Below are 14,810 nucleotides of genomic sequence, written 5' to 3'. Positions count from 1 at the left end.
CCGAGCCCGTCAAGTACATTTTGATTGACAGCTTTTTAACCCCTTAACTGTCACTCATATTTTTGAACATTGACTTTGTAGTGCAAGATCCAAACTTACATTTTTATTATTCATGAATGAAAACATTTTGTAACATGATATTGATGTACCATTTACATGGTAATGCAATGTCTGATTTTAAAATGAGTTTTAAAGGATGAATTTTGAGATTTTAAGTTTTCAGTTGATATATAATTTCTCATGATTTCTAAAATGTGATAGAGAAAAAGGCAACAAAGAAGTCTTGTTTTTTTTTAACAAAGGTCAAAATTCCTGTTATAATGTAGATTTTTGAGGGTGCACTCTTGTCATAAATTAATCTATTACTTTTCCTACATGATTGTTAACAAAAAACATTGATAAAATATATATTTGGGAGTCTTATAACTTTCCAACGATATATAGTTTGTCAAGATTAGATTAGATTTAATTGTAATATAGTGAAGTAAATGTAGGCGTCCCACAGAGCGGACGGGTGACAGTTAACAGGTTATTAATCAAATGTGCCCACACGCACAACTCTTTTGCCTTTTGTCAAGAATGAGTCATTTATACATGTTTTAACATAATTTATTCATGACTGACGTAGGCTTTAGGCCACTTGGAAGTTGGAACAAAGAAATAAAATAAGTCCTCTGTAACATTGTCACACCGTAGCATTCTAAATAGGCCTAAGCATATGCTACATTTAGCCTATAAATAGCTTAACGCACCAATAAAAATTTATCAACAATGAAATTAAGATAAAGGATCTAACGGATTTGCTTCACCACTAGCAGCTGTAATTTAATAAATAAAAAAAAATGCCAATATTAGCCTATATACTCTATCTACATTATGCATTTAAGAATCAAATAATATTTTGTTATAATTTGAGGAAAATTATTGAATCCACTGTAGATGGTTTCAGCGTGTTCCAGCGTTCACTGATGGTGCATCCAGCAACATTACTTGCTCATTATTCTCATTATAAACATGGTTAAAACTTTTAACACTTTGCTTTAGTTGCTGGTGTAACTAAAATGTAATCGCCAGAGGCAAGCCTCCCTAAAGCTGTCCCTTTTACCTACTCAGCATCCATTTTCACATCTTTCTCTCGCTAATCGAAATGCATCACATGACTGCTCATTTACCTCGCAAACTTGAGCGCAAGTCCGAGTCTAGACAGAGGCCGTGTAAAATTATATAATTCAAGCCCAAACCCGACGGGTTCCGTCAGGTCCCATCGGGTTCAGGCAAAGATATTCAGCTCTTCTCAAAGATATGATTGATGTATGACTGAAACCAAGAAGCACTGTTAACAATGCCAAAGGGCATCACAAGAACATTAATTGTGCCCTGTAGAGGTAGAGAAAGCTGTCTTCCATCCATCTCCCTCTTTGATGTGGATGAGATTGTATGCTTTGCAGAGATCATGTTCCTCTTTCATATATTTCTACTTAGCTTCAGATTCTGGTAGTGATAAAGTAGTAGGGCGACGAGATTGAATGAGGTTATCAATTTGAATAGCCAGTTCAATTAATTGGTTAAGAAATCTTCCCTCGTCCCTGAACACCAGTTTGGATTGAAGTTCCAGACTAAGTCCTTTGAGGAAAAGTAGTTTTAGCATGCTTTCACAAGCAATCCATAAGAGAGAGATAGTCCAGTGCACAGAGGTATTCCAGATATGTGTGTGTGTGTGTGTGTGTGTGTGTGTAGACCAGATTGCAGTTCAAAACTCAAGTGAGTGTTCCCTCTGGTGGTAAGCGGGAGGAACAGTGAGAGTCTCCTTCATGACAATACTAGGGCTTTAGTTTGGAGAAAGTTCTAAAAATGTTCTTCAGGCATGAGTGATGTTGGGAGATTCAGTCAATTCTCATTTATTTGTAAAATAATTTTTCACTATAGATTTATTTTCAAAGCAGCTTTGGAGAGGATGCTTGTTTATCCATTACAATTAAGAGTAGTTTTATCAGAGAGACTCCAAATTATCTCAGTGTAGATGAAGGTAATCATGCAATTAGTTAATGACAGTACTTAAGCAGAAATGATGAACATGATTAGGGCAATGATTACATGTTATGGTCATAATGATTACAATTTGTCAGTTTGCATACTGATTCAGAGTTGGCATCCTCTGATGTCTTCATAAGAGGCTGGATCTATCTTGAATAATATCTAGTTACATGGCGCATGTCCACAAAAGAAATCCCCCATTTATTTTCAAACATTCAATTGCACATGATAACTTTCATTAACTCTACAGTATGTAAATCTACTTCAGCAGCTCATTACTCTTCAACAGTGATGCTAGAGATACCGCAAATATAGAAGTTCAAAGACAGATCTGTAAATATGGCTTGTTTCTCTGATGCATACATTTTAAATGATTACATTTTCTGTTCAAAAATACATAACATTTTTTAAAGAAATAAAACAGGATTTTTACAAGCAACTGCAAGCAATACTGAGCTCTCTTGATTGTAATATCAGTACTAAACCGAAAACGTTTAGTTTTAAATACTTTGACATTTGACTAAAGCAAATATATTTATTATTTACTTGATATTTTATATAAAAAGTGCTATATTTTTTACTTTCACTTTTTTGTTAAAACAGTTCTTAATAAATTGATATAATGTAAAGGTGGTCTTGCTGATCTTTTTGTGTGTGTATTGTAGTTAGATTTAGTCGTAGCACAGTGTGATTGGGCGGGGTAGGATCAATAGCAATTAATAGTTTCTATTCTTTCCCATTAAAGTAAAACTAAACATATATAGGAGCCTGAGAAAATAACCATAACCATAAAAACTACAAACCTAGAACTTATTTTAGCATTTTTATTTGCTTATTTAATTGCTTTATAATAATAATAATTATTATTATTATTATTATTATTATTATGGAGTAGATCATACAATTCCAAATTTGACAGTAGTAAATATGACTTGTTTTATGACATATAATTATCACAGAAACAAATCCACAGCTCAACCGCAGCAACGAGTAGTGGTGTTTTCGTAATCAGCATAACCTATTTGAAGGAATCAGATGAATGGATTGAACTCATTCGTTAAGACAGAGACTTGCTGCCACCTGTTTAAGTTTCATATTAAATGTTTCATTGACATATTTCTGCCTTCAAAAATTAAAACATTAATTTCATAACATTTTATGCATTTGTAGGCTAATTGCAGTGTAAATGCATTCAGTTATGAAGACTCTGCTGGATTTTGTTGACAGTGATTGGATTTGTAATACTATCAGCCGTTTATTAGTTGAACTGAATTTCTCAACTGGAATTAAGACTGTGCCATTCCATATTCATGACGCATACATTTAATACGGTTTAAAAAATGCCCCCGGACATTGGTTTATGGGTTTGTTTCTGATGCTGTCAATGTTGTTTTTGGAAGTTGCATTAAAAAAATGCGGTTAGCTCAAAAAGCTGAGGGCACAGGACAGGCAAAGTTTGGATGATGCTTGTATGTTCAATGCATGGCTTGTGTGTTTCACTAGATCCGTTCCCATGGACACCTTTAGTTTGACCTAATTCTGGCACAAATCTTCTACAGCAATTGATGTCTCCTTCTATTCCGAATCTTGTAAACATGCATTGTATGCGTTGAAAGTGAAACCCAAACAAAAAAACAGTGTGCATAAGAAAGCGATAGCATGCTTTTGCGAAGTTCAGCAAATGTACACGATCACAGATTGCCATGCTTCCCAGCCCAAACCACCCCCAAAGTTAAACTGAAATAAAAACCCATCATATAACCCATCATATAAGCCGTTTTACCCATTTAAGTCATTCATCCCACACTATCAACAAGCGTGTCATGTAAGCTATACTTTTTTTGTACTTCGTTTGGGAACCACAAACTGTCCCTGTAGCCTCAAAGCTTTCCCATCACCTACTCTGGCTCGATTACTATTCCTGAGGTAATGAATAATGAAACCTGAAGAATCTGAAGCTAGTTGAAAAAGAGACCATTTCTCATTTTAATTTAGTTTAACTTGATGTACTAGGTTATTATAGCTTATTTTATTTGTAGAAAAAAAGACAAAAGGGACAATACATATTAATGAACATTTTTCACAAATGTAAATATGCCAGATTATAGCCAAAGGCTAATTTCCATCTGCAGACCCCCAAACAGGTAGATGTTACACATAAATACACCTAACTACATACAGACACACTATGCACAGGCTATATACAGAGAAGCAAGTACAATAACAGTGATCACAACATACATGTCCATAATACACTATATCCATGCTACACTAACTCCTATTACACAACCCATATCACATTGATAGTTCTATCCCCTTTATTTTTACAAAACACTAACTCTATTTTACATCTAGTATATATATTAATGATTACTAAACATGCTCACATGTTTAGTAACATGTGTGTTCCTCAACCATACTTTTAAACAATTCCTAAAAATAGGCAAACTTGTGCTTTCCCTCACTGACTGAGGGATACTATTCCAAAAGCTCACCCCCTGATATGATAGAGCGTTCTGTGAAAAGGATGTCCGCCTAAACGCCAAGACACAGTCACCTCTCATATTGGCTCTAGTCACTCGAGACCCGACAGCACTGATAGACTTTTGTTTAATAAAATTGCTCAATGGTAGAGGCGCCAGACCATGTATAACTTTATAGATTAAACAGGCTTATTTAAATAATTTGAAATTCGCAAAATTTAAAAACTTATATTTATCTAAAATATTACAATGATGATATGATGAAGGTTTCTTATCTAATATTTTCAATGCTCTTTTGTAGCATACCTCAATTGGCCCGATAGCAGCATAACTCGTATAAGACCAACTTGTGATACAGTACTCAATATGAGCCAGTATCGTAGAGTGCAAGAACGTAATCGCTGCTGTATCTGATAATGAGGTACGAATTTGTTTAAAGTTCCATAAATTAACATTGACAGTATTCACAACTTTTTTGATATGTTTTTTAAAAGATAATTTCGAGTCTATCAGAACTCCCAGATACCTAAATTCCTCAACATTAGTTAATTCTTGTCCACCCAAGCAAACTTTTACTGTGGCAACAGTTGTTTTAGGTTTACAAAAAAAACATTGATACAGTCTTTTAACATTAAGACACAAGCATGAATCATTCAGCCATTTTTGCAAATCATTTAAAGCGAATGAAAGCTGATGGGCTGCATCCTCAGCACTTTTGGCATGTGTAAAAATCACTGTATCATCAGCATACATAATCGTGTCAACATTTTTGCATACATTGGGAAACTATTCACATATAATGAAAATAGCAGAGGTCCTAAAATTGATCCCTGAGGAACACCCTGTGTATATTGAAGATAGGGTGACTTACAATTCTTTATTTGCACACATTGTTTTCTCTGCTATTTTAGAAAAGATAGGAAGTATGCTGATAGGTCGATAATTAGCAGGGTCTAGTTTATCACCCGATTTGTATATTGGTATGACATTTGCAACCTTCCAACTTGAGGGAACGACTGCCTGCGTAATTGACAAATTAATAAGATGGGTTTCAGGCACCAAAATACAAGATTTAAAAAGCTTCAGAAGATTGGTATCAAATCCAAACACATCCCTTGCTTTAGAATTTTTTAATTTAGAGATTTTGTTATCTACTTCATTTTCTGTAATTGTTTGAATATTAAACTTAGAATTTAGAGTTACGGCATCCATATAAAGGTCAATGTGGGCCATATTTTGTTGAGAGTCACAAGAGCTAGAAAACAATTGAGCGATCTCATTAATGGTATTTTGAAAATAATAATTTAATTTAGTTGCTAGGTTGAAAGGCTCTGATACCAATTCATTAGTAAATTTGAGTTCAAGGTCTTTATCAGCAATATGCTTACTTGTACCCAGGAGTTTGTTAATATTTTTCCCAAATCAACTTACAATTTCCTCTGGCACCATTAATTACAGACATGAAGAAATTTGCTTTTGCTATTCTCAAGGTTTGTGTGACTTTATTTCTTGCGGATACAAAATGTAATCGATCAGTAGTTAATCCAGATTGTAATGATTTTTTTAGTAATTTATCTCTGAGTATCATAAGCTGTTTACACTCATTATTGATCCAAGGCAAGGAATAAACTTGTTTCTTTAAATGACCCACTTTCTGAAATTGAGACAGAATCATTTTAATAGTAGAGTATATTAAATCACAACATTGATTAGTGTCATCACATAATACTATACTAGACCAATCAAAAGTATTTAAAGCTGCAATTAAGCATTGTTCTTGGCTATTTGGAATAAAAGTTTGTTTTATATTAATGTTTTTACTAACACTTCTCAATCGTTTTTTAGTCAGCTTTCTAGAAAAGAATATAGCATTGTGGTCAGACAAGCCAGTTAGGAAATTGTACGTTTTTATTATTCTATATGGTTTGTTAGAAAACACCAGGTCTATCAAAGTTTTAGAACGATTTGTTATTCTAGTGGGATCACTGATCATTTGTGTTAATCCAAAATTATCTGTAATTTCTTTCAGTTTCTTTCTGTCACTTTTGCTGTCCCAATTTACATTTAAGTCTCCCATTAGAATAACCTCATTATTAAAGTCACAACAACTCAGAAGTGCTTTAAATTGATCATAAAAATCTACTTTTGCTGACGGTGGACGATAAAGACATAGAATAGTAAATGACATTTCTGTTGAAAGTGCCACTTTAATTCCAAAACATTCAATTGATATTTCAGTAGGCCAAATTATTTGTATACATTTTAAAGAGTCCTTCATATAAATTAACACCCCTTCTCCCTTCCCTTGATGCATATCCTTTCTAAAGACATTGTAGCCCTGTAATGATACCACTGCTTGTGGGGAAGAGGGTTTAAGCCAAGTTTCTGAAAGTCCTAAGAAATCCACATTTGAGTTAAAGAGAAGATGCTCTAATTGTTCCCTCTTAGGGGCCATACTGCGTATATTCAGATGGCCTCCTAATAGCCCTTTATTTTTACACTGTGGATCCCATATAGTCCTGGCTTGATTAAGAGTCGGAAATAACTTACATGATCGATGTTTTTTAAATACCGGGTTCCTTTGTGTGCACATGGATACGTGTACTAAAACAACTAAAACTGAAAAATAAATAAATAAATAAATAAATCTACTAAAAATCAAAAACACAAAATGAAATGACTTGAAAATATCTGAAATTAAAATTGAAAGTAAAAAAAGAGGAAAATATACAAAATATATAATAGTATTTCAATTATATTTTTGAATCTCACAGTATCGCTTGACAAAATGTATATATGTTAGTTTAAAAATCACAGAAGTAACTTTTTTAACTTATGAGAACTTCACAGGACACTTTTGAAAATAACACCATCGAACAGGATCTACAGGAATCTGAAGTCTGGTCCTTAAAGTGACACTTCAGAGTGTAAAAAGAGCTGCAAAAAGCAATCACACATACGCCCAGCGGTCACAAACACCAGCACTGTGCAGTTATTTCAGCCGACAGTAGAGTTTCTCTTAATTTTACTACAGATCAGTCTCTCATCAGCTCATCTGTCATTTTATTACTGAACCAGTTCTGAAGAGTTTGTCTTCATATTTGTGAACTCAAACCATTGAGGATGTTTGACAGATTTTTGTTCTTTTTGTGTTTGTGGCATCTTGTTGGTGAGTTTAAACATATATATATATATATATATATATATATATATATGGCTTCTGTTGCTTCTGTTCTGAAACCATGTAATAAATGGTAATAAATTCAATTATTTAGAGATTTATACATATAACTGAACTATTATTTCACTGTGAGAGCACATTTGAATTCAGGTCTGTTTTAGCTTTTAGGAATTGATTTTAACAAATATATATGAAAAGTGAAATATCTAACAGCATTAGTTTAAAGGGTTAGTTCATCGAAAAATGAAAATTATGTCATTAATAACCAGTGTTGTGCTAGTTACTAAGAAATAGTAACTAGTTGCAGTTACTAGTTACTTAATTAAAAAAGTAACTCAATTACTTTGTTGATTACTTGCACCAAAAAGTAATGCATTACTGTTAAAAGTAACTTTTTAGTTACTTTTTTAAAGAACTTTCTTTAATGTTCCCATTAATGTGCTTTTAAGCCTTATGGTCTATACAAACACAAAGTAAAACAGAAAGTAATTTTTAAACACTATTTTGATTAAGTAAGACCAGCACAAAATGAATATTGTATATCACAAGGATTTCTTAAATAAATAACAAAACACCTGAATAATATATTCAGAATCAAAAACTAAAGTGGCTTCTGCATCATAAAAGCTGTTGTGTTGAACCCTTAAAAATGTTCCTTTCACAGCTTAAGTATGAAAACTATCAACAATGGACAACATAACACAAAACATTTTGAAATAAATAAATGAAAGCAATCTGAATTTTTCAGAAATAATTTCGAGAAACATACATACATACATACACATATGTATAAATGTAAATATGGATGCAACAACATATGTAAATGCTGTTTAAAAATGAAATCTATGTTATCATGCTAAGGAGCTGACTGAAAGCCGGCGACTCCACAGTAGAGACAGGCTGCATGTTTTCTACATTGTTTCACCTTTATGAGAAAAACATACAGAGAATCACTTAAGACACTTTGCTGTAGACCCATTCCACATAATAATATTCATTAAAATTGTATGTTAACACGTAGGAGCTTGCTGCATGAATTCGTGAGTAGGCTACAGTTTACAAATCCATGGGAACGGATTGCGAAAGTGTGCGCGCAGATTATGAATTCGTGGGTACAGATTCAAAAACCGAGGGTACGGTTTACAAAATCTGAACGCACGGATTGGAAATTCGTGGGCTAGGATAGGACATTCGAACCAGAAAGATACAGCTTACATTTGACTAAAAGGTTCTTGTCTTTATGCTCAACTAAAGTGAAATAATAAGCATATTTCCACTTTGAGAAACTCGTGTTGCTCTCGCCTTGACTCGCCATGACTGCCGCACATACTTGAATAAACAGAAACACGCCCACAGTGCATCTTCGTGTTTACAGTGGTTGCCATCCACCAATCCTACAATGTGTTCCTGCAAACAGGTTAGGCTGCACTTCAGTCAAGATTAATTTATTTTAAAAAAAGTAACGGACAATGCACCATATGGTAATGGAGTTAATTTATTTAAAAATGAATGCATTACAGTATTAGTTACTGTCAAAAGTAACTGCGTTACAGTATTGCGTTACTGCACAACACTGTTAATAAGTCACCCTCATATCGTTCCAAACCCGTAAGACCTCCATTTATCTTCTGAACACAGTTTAAGATATTTTAGATTTAGTCCGAGAGCTCTCAGTCCCTCCATTGAAGCTGTGTGTACGGTATACCGTCCATGTCCAGAAAGGTAAGAAAAACATCATCAAAGTAGTCCATGTGACATCAGAGGGTCAGTTAGAATTTTTTGAAGCATCGAAAATACATTTTGGTCGCAAAAACTATGACTTTATTCAGCATTGTCTTCTCTTCCGTGTCTGTTGTGAGAGAGTTCAAAACACAACAATTCAATGATATCCGGTTTGCGAACGAATCATTCGATGTAACTGGATCTTCTTGAACCAGGTCACCAAATCGAACTGAATCGTTTGAAACGGTTCGCGTCTCCAATACACATTAATCCACAAATGACTTAAGATGTTAACTTTTTTAATGTGGCTGACACTCCCTCTGAGTTCAAACAAACCAATATCCCGGAGTAATTCATGTACTCAAACAGTACACTGACTGAACTGCTGTGAAGAGAAAACTGAAGATGAACACAGAGCCGAGCCAGATAATGAGCGAAACACTGACTCGTTCATGAGTCAAGAAACGGTTTCATTGGTTTTCAGATCACCAGTAGTTATTCCGGACAGTTTAATTCGATAAACCGGTTGAATAAAACGGTTCACTGGTTCTTTTGCGCTAGACTTAATGACTTAATTTGCCATGATTGCCCTTGATTAAAGCCTTCGGTTTACCCGCGCTCATAACACTAGCACAGAATCACCAAAAGAATCAGTTCAGTTCAGACGCTCTGTGTGTCGGTCTGCTTCACGCTGAATCACACATGCGCAGTATCATCACCTCCTCGGTTCACGAATCGGTTCTTGACTTGAGAACGAGTCAATCTTTTCTTCGTTATCTGGCTCGGCTCGTTGTTCATCTTCAGTTCTCTCTTCACAGCAGTTCAGTCAGTGTACTGTTTGAGTAAATTAATTACTCTGGGATATTGCTTTATTTTAACTCTGAGGGAGTGTCAGCCACATTAAAAAAAATGACAGCTTCAGTCATTTGTGGATTAATGCTTATTGGAGACGCGAACCGTTTAAAACGATTCAGTTTGATTTGGTGAACTGGTTCAAGAAGAACCGGTTACATCGAATGATTCGTTCGCAAACCGGATATCACTACACCGCAGTGTTTTGAACTCTCTCTCACAACAGACATGGAAGAGAACACAATGCTGAATAAAGTCGTAGTTTTTGTTATTTTTGGACCAAAATGTATTTTCGATGCTTCAAAAAATTCTAACTGACCCTCTGATGTCACATGGACTACTTTGATGATGTTTTTCTTACCTTTCTGGACATGGACAGTATACCATACACACAGCTTCAATGGAGGGACTGAGAGCTCTCGGACTAAATCTAAAACATCTTAAACTGTGTTCAGAAGATAAATGGAGGTCTCACTGGTTTGGAACGATATGAGGGTGAGTTATTAATGACATTTCGGTGAACTAACCCTTTAAGTTAGATTCTTTAATCTCTGTGTAACTCTGTGTTTTCTGTGTGTTTTGTGGAACAGAAGTGGATGATGTGTCAGTGAAGAAGGGAGATTCTGTCACTCTACACAATGAGCTTGCAAAAGTTATGTATATTAAATTGATTCGGTGGAGTTTTGAACGTAGACATGTAATAGCTGAGATCAATGTAACGGCTGACAGATTCTCTGTATATGATGATGTTCCCGACGGGATATTCAGAGACAGACTGAAGCTGGACAATCAAACTGGATCTCTGACCATCACAAACATCACAACTGAACATGCTGGATATTATGAACTATTGATGAATGGTTTATCTAAGGTTTTCCATCTCAGTGTCTATGGTAAATATCAGTTTCATCTGTTTTATGTTTTAATGTAAAAACAATTTTTCTTGTTTTCTGCCTGTTCTTTTGTCACATGATTTTATTCATTTGAACTCACTCTGTGTGTTTGGTCATGCAGAAGAAATATCAGTGAAGAAGGGAGATTCAATCACTCTGAACTCTGATCTTACTGAAATAATGGATTATTATTGGATTCGGTGGATGTATATGATTGAAGACAGTTTAATAGCTGAAATCAATAAACAGACTGGCAGCACGACTGTAAATGATGATGTTCTTGACGGGAGATTCAGAGACAGACTGAAGCTGGACAAACAAACTGGATCTCTGACCATCACAAACGTCTCAACTGAACATGCTGGACGTTATTTTCTACAGACCAATATTATGAGCAAGAGTTTCAATCTCACTGTTTGTGGTCAGTTAAATATTTATTTCACTTAATTTATATCTTTATTTTTATATTTTAATAAGCACAAAAACGCAATTGTTAATGCTTTTGTTGTGTAATGTTATTCAGTTTTAAACTTAAAACTATTAACTTTAGTAACCCATCTAATTCTTTTTATACGTGTTGAACCCTGTTTCTGTTTGTTCTCTGTGTGTCTGCTGATATAGGACAGAAGTCAGTGTCAGTGATACAGGGAGAGTCAGTCTCTCTAAACTCTGGTCGTACTGAAATAATGGACGATGATGTGATTCAGTGGATGTTTGGAAGTGAAAACACTTTAATAGCTGAAATCAATAAACAGACTGGCAGCACGACTGTAAATGATGATGTTCTTGACGGGAGATTCAGAGACAGACTGAAGCTGGACGATCAAACTGGATCTCTGACCATCACAAACACCAGAACCACAGACTCTGATGATTATCGACTACAGAGCAAATTAATGGAGATGCTTTTCCGTCTCAGTGTCTATGGTAATTTAAATATCAGTTGTAGCTGTTTTATATTATGATGATAAATTATGAATTTATTCATCCACACAACATTTTCCTTCTTTTGTGTCTGTTCTGTTGTTTTATTATATTATTATTATTCTCTTGAAACTTAAACTGCAAACTGTTTGCTTTAGTAAACCATCAAGTTATTTAAAATTCTTAATGTGTGACAATCCCTGTTTCGGCTTTTTCTCTGTGTGTTTGTTGATACAGATGAAATTACATCAGTGTCAGTGAACGAGGGAGATTCAGTCACTCTAGACTCTGATCTTACTGGAATAGATTATGATGATCTGATTCAGTGCATGTTTGGAAATGAAAACACTTTAATAGCTGAAATCGTTAAACAGACCGACAGATTCTCTCTATATGATGATGTTCTTGACGGGAGATTCAGAGACAGACTGAAGCTGGACGATTAAACTGGATCTCTTACCATCACAAACATCACAACTGAACATACTGGACGTTATCTACTAAAGACCCACAGTGTGATCAAATGTTTCAGTCTCACTATCTACGGTGAGTTTCATATATATAAATATATATATATATATATATATATATATATATATATATATATATATATATATATATTGCAGCGTTAAAGTTAGTCTGAATAAGTGTCTTGTCATGGCTAATTAGTTAAAATGACTAATTAGACTAATTTTATATTTATAGAATCCATATTTATATTTGAACTTTTATCAGATTTTTTTAAAACACATTTGAGCAGTCTTGGTGTTTCTTCCTCTTCTACTTGTTTTCAGCAGATAAATTCATCCCATATTCTCTCCTGTTTTCAGCTCGTCTGTCTGTTCCTGTCATCAGCAGTAACTCTTCACAATGTTCTTCATCATCCTCCTCATCCTCAGAGCAGAATTGTTCATTGGTGTGTTCAGTGGTGAATGTGAGTCATGTGACTCTCTCCTGGTACAAAGGAAACAGTTTATTGTCCAGCATCAGTGTGTCTGATCTCAGCATCAGTCTCTCTCTACCTCTGGAGGTGGAATATCAGGATAAAAACAGCTACAGCTGTGTGCTCAACAATCCCATCAGCAACCAGACTCAACATCTGGACATCACTCAGCTCTGTCACACATGTGCAGGTACAGCAGAGATGATATTAGTTGATGTTGGCGCTGATATTAATGTTTATTGACTGATCTGATCTCAGTTTGGTGTTTTTATTCCTCAGACTCTGTCCACTGCTGTGGTTCTACTCAAGCTGTGATCCGATTGGTCCTCTCTGCTCTGGTGGGCGTGGCTACTGTCATTCTTCTGGTCTATGACATCAGATCCAGAAGAGCTGAATAAGATCAAGCACAGATTCACACATCAGGTGCATGACTGATGATGCAATTTCTCAAAAAATATTGAAAAAAAAACATACTCTCTTTCAGTGTATTTTTTTTTTTTAAATCCAATTTGAAAAGCTTTTTTGTTTATATTTCACTCATTTGAGACACACAGAACTCTCTTTATTACTTCTATATATTTGTCATCTGTATTTGGTTGCCTTTATCAATAAAGTTATTATTCATTCTGAGCTTCAAGAATCTCTCTATGTTTTATTATATTTATTATGTTGAGCGCCTGTGTTTAATAGTTTCAGCAGTGTATCACATAAAGCTTTAAAGGATTGTAAAATATGTAAAAATCTACAATTTGGTAAGCTCATTAGATGTTATAAAAGTTTTTTTTTCTTTTTAATACACAATAAACAAACAACTAGCACCTCATTTAAGTCTCTCTAGTCTGATTTGTGTTCGAAATCTCATACTAACATATCGCCTACTGCCCAAGTATACACTATATACTGCTTACTATTTTTTAAAGAATAGTGTGTGAAACAGTATACAATGAGCAACAAAATGTTTCAGAGTAGTATGCTACAATGCTGACAATGACAAAAACATGACAAAAACAGTATGTAATAACATATTGGGACCTATTTTGATGATCTAAACACAAAGTGTATATATAATTGTGTGTCATCTGCAAAACAATTAAAAGAAACACGTTTCCTTAAAAAAAGAACCCAACAGAAGCATGTAAAAAAGAAAATAGTACAGGACCTAAAATAGACCCCTGAGGGACACCAAACTTGAGGGGAGCAGAAGAAAATTCCCCATGACTAACTGAAAAACTTTAGTTTGACAGATAAGAGAAACTACTGTATTTCCGTGCATTTCCTTTAATCCCGCCACAATGTTCTAGATGGGAAAATGAGGATATTATGGTCAACAGTGTCAAATACTGCACTCAAATCTTGCTTTCACTCTGACTGCAACTCTGTCTATTGCTGTACAGCTGGATCAGGTTTCTTAAAAATGCATCACAATACACATTTAACCACTCTGTATCTACTCACTCATGAGGGTAGCAACCACTTTATGGCTACTTTATTAAATCCATGTATGATGAGCAGAGGTGTCAAGTAACGAAGTACAAATACTTCGTTACTGTACTTAAGTAGAAATTTGGGGTATCTATACTTTACTTGAGTAATTATTTTTCAGCCGACTTTTTACTTCTACTCCTTACATTTTCACGCAAGTATCTGTACTTTCTACTCCTTACATTTAAAAAAAATAGCTTCGTTACTGCTATTTCATACCGGATTGTTATCGTTCAGAGAGAGAGAAAGAAAAAAACCCTAATCAGATAAATCGCGCCATCAGGATGGAGTGAATT

At 34.6% G+C, this 14,810-nt stretch overlaps 1 protein-coding gene across 2 annotated transcripts in view; it reads left to right on the top strand.

The window, feature by feature from the left end:
* Nucleotides 1-13,451, top strand: part of LOC113099078 (uncharacterized) — a 33,116-nt gene extending 19,665 nt beyond the window's left edge. For both annotated transcript variants that reach the window (XR_003289286.1, XM_026264155.1), the window contains one exon: nt 13,312-13,451. Coding sequence is in view for 1 of the 2 variants with exons in the window: in XM_026264155.1 (XP_026119940.1) it covers nt 13,312-13,430 (119 nt within the window). In the remaining variant the exon portion in view is untranslated. The remainder of the gene's footprint in view (nt 1-13,311) is intronic.
* Nucleotides 13,452-14,810: the final 1,359 nt, after the last annotated feature.

This window comes from Carassius auratus, unplaced genomic scaffold (genome assembly GCF_003368295.1).
Source record: "Carassius auratus strain Wakin unplaced genomic scaffold, ASM336829v1 scaf_tig00216860, whole genome shotgun sequence".
Taxonomy (NCBI): Eukaryota; Metazoa; Chordata; class Actinopteri; order Cypriniformes; family Cyprinidae; genus Carassius; species Carassius auratus.
Note: the sequence above shows the minus strand (reverse complement) of the source record. Positions and strands in the feature narration are given on the sequence as shown.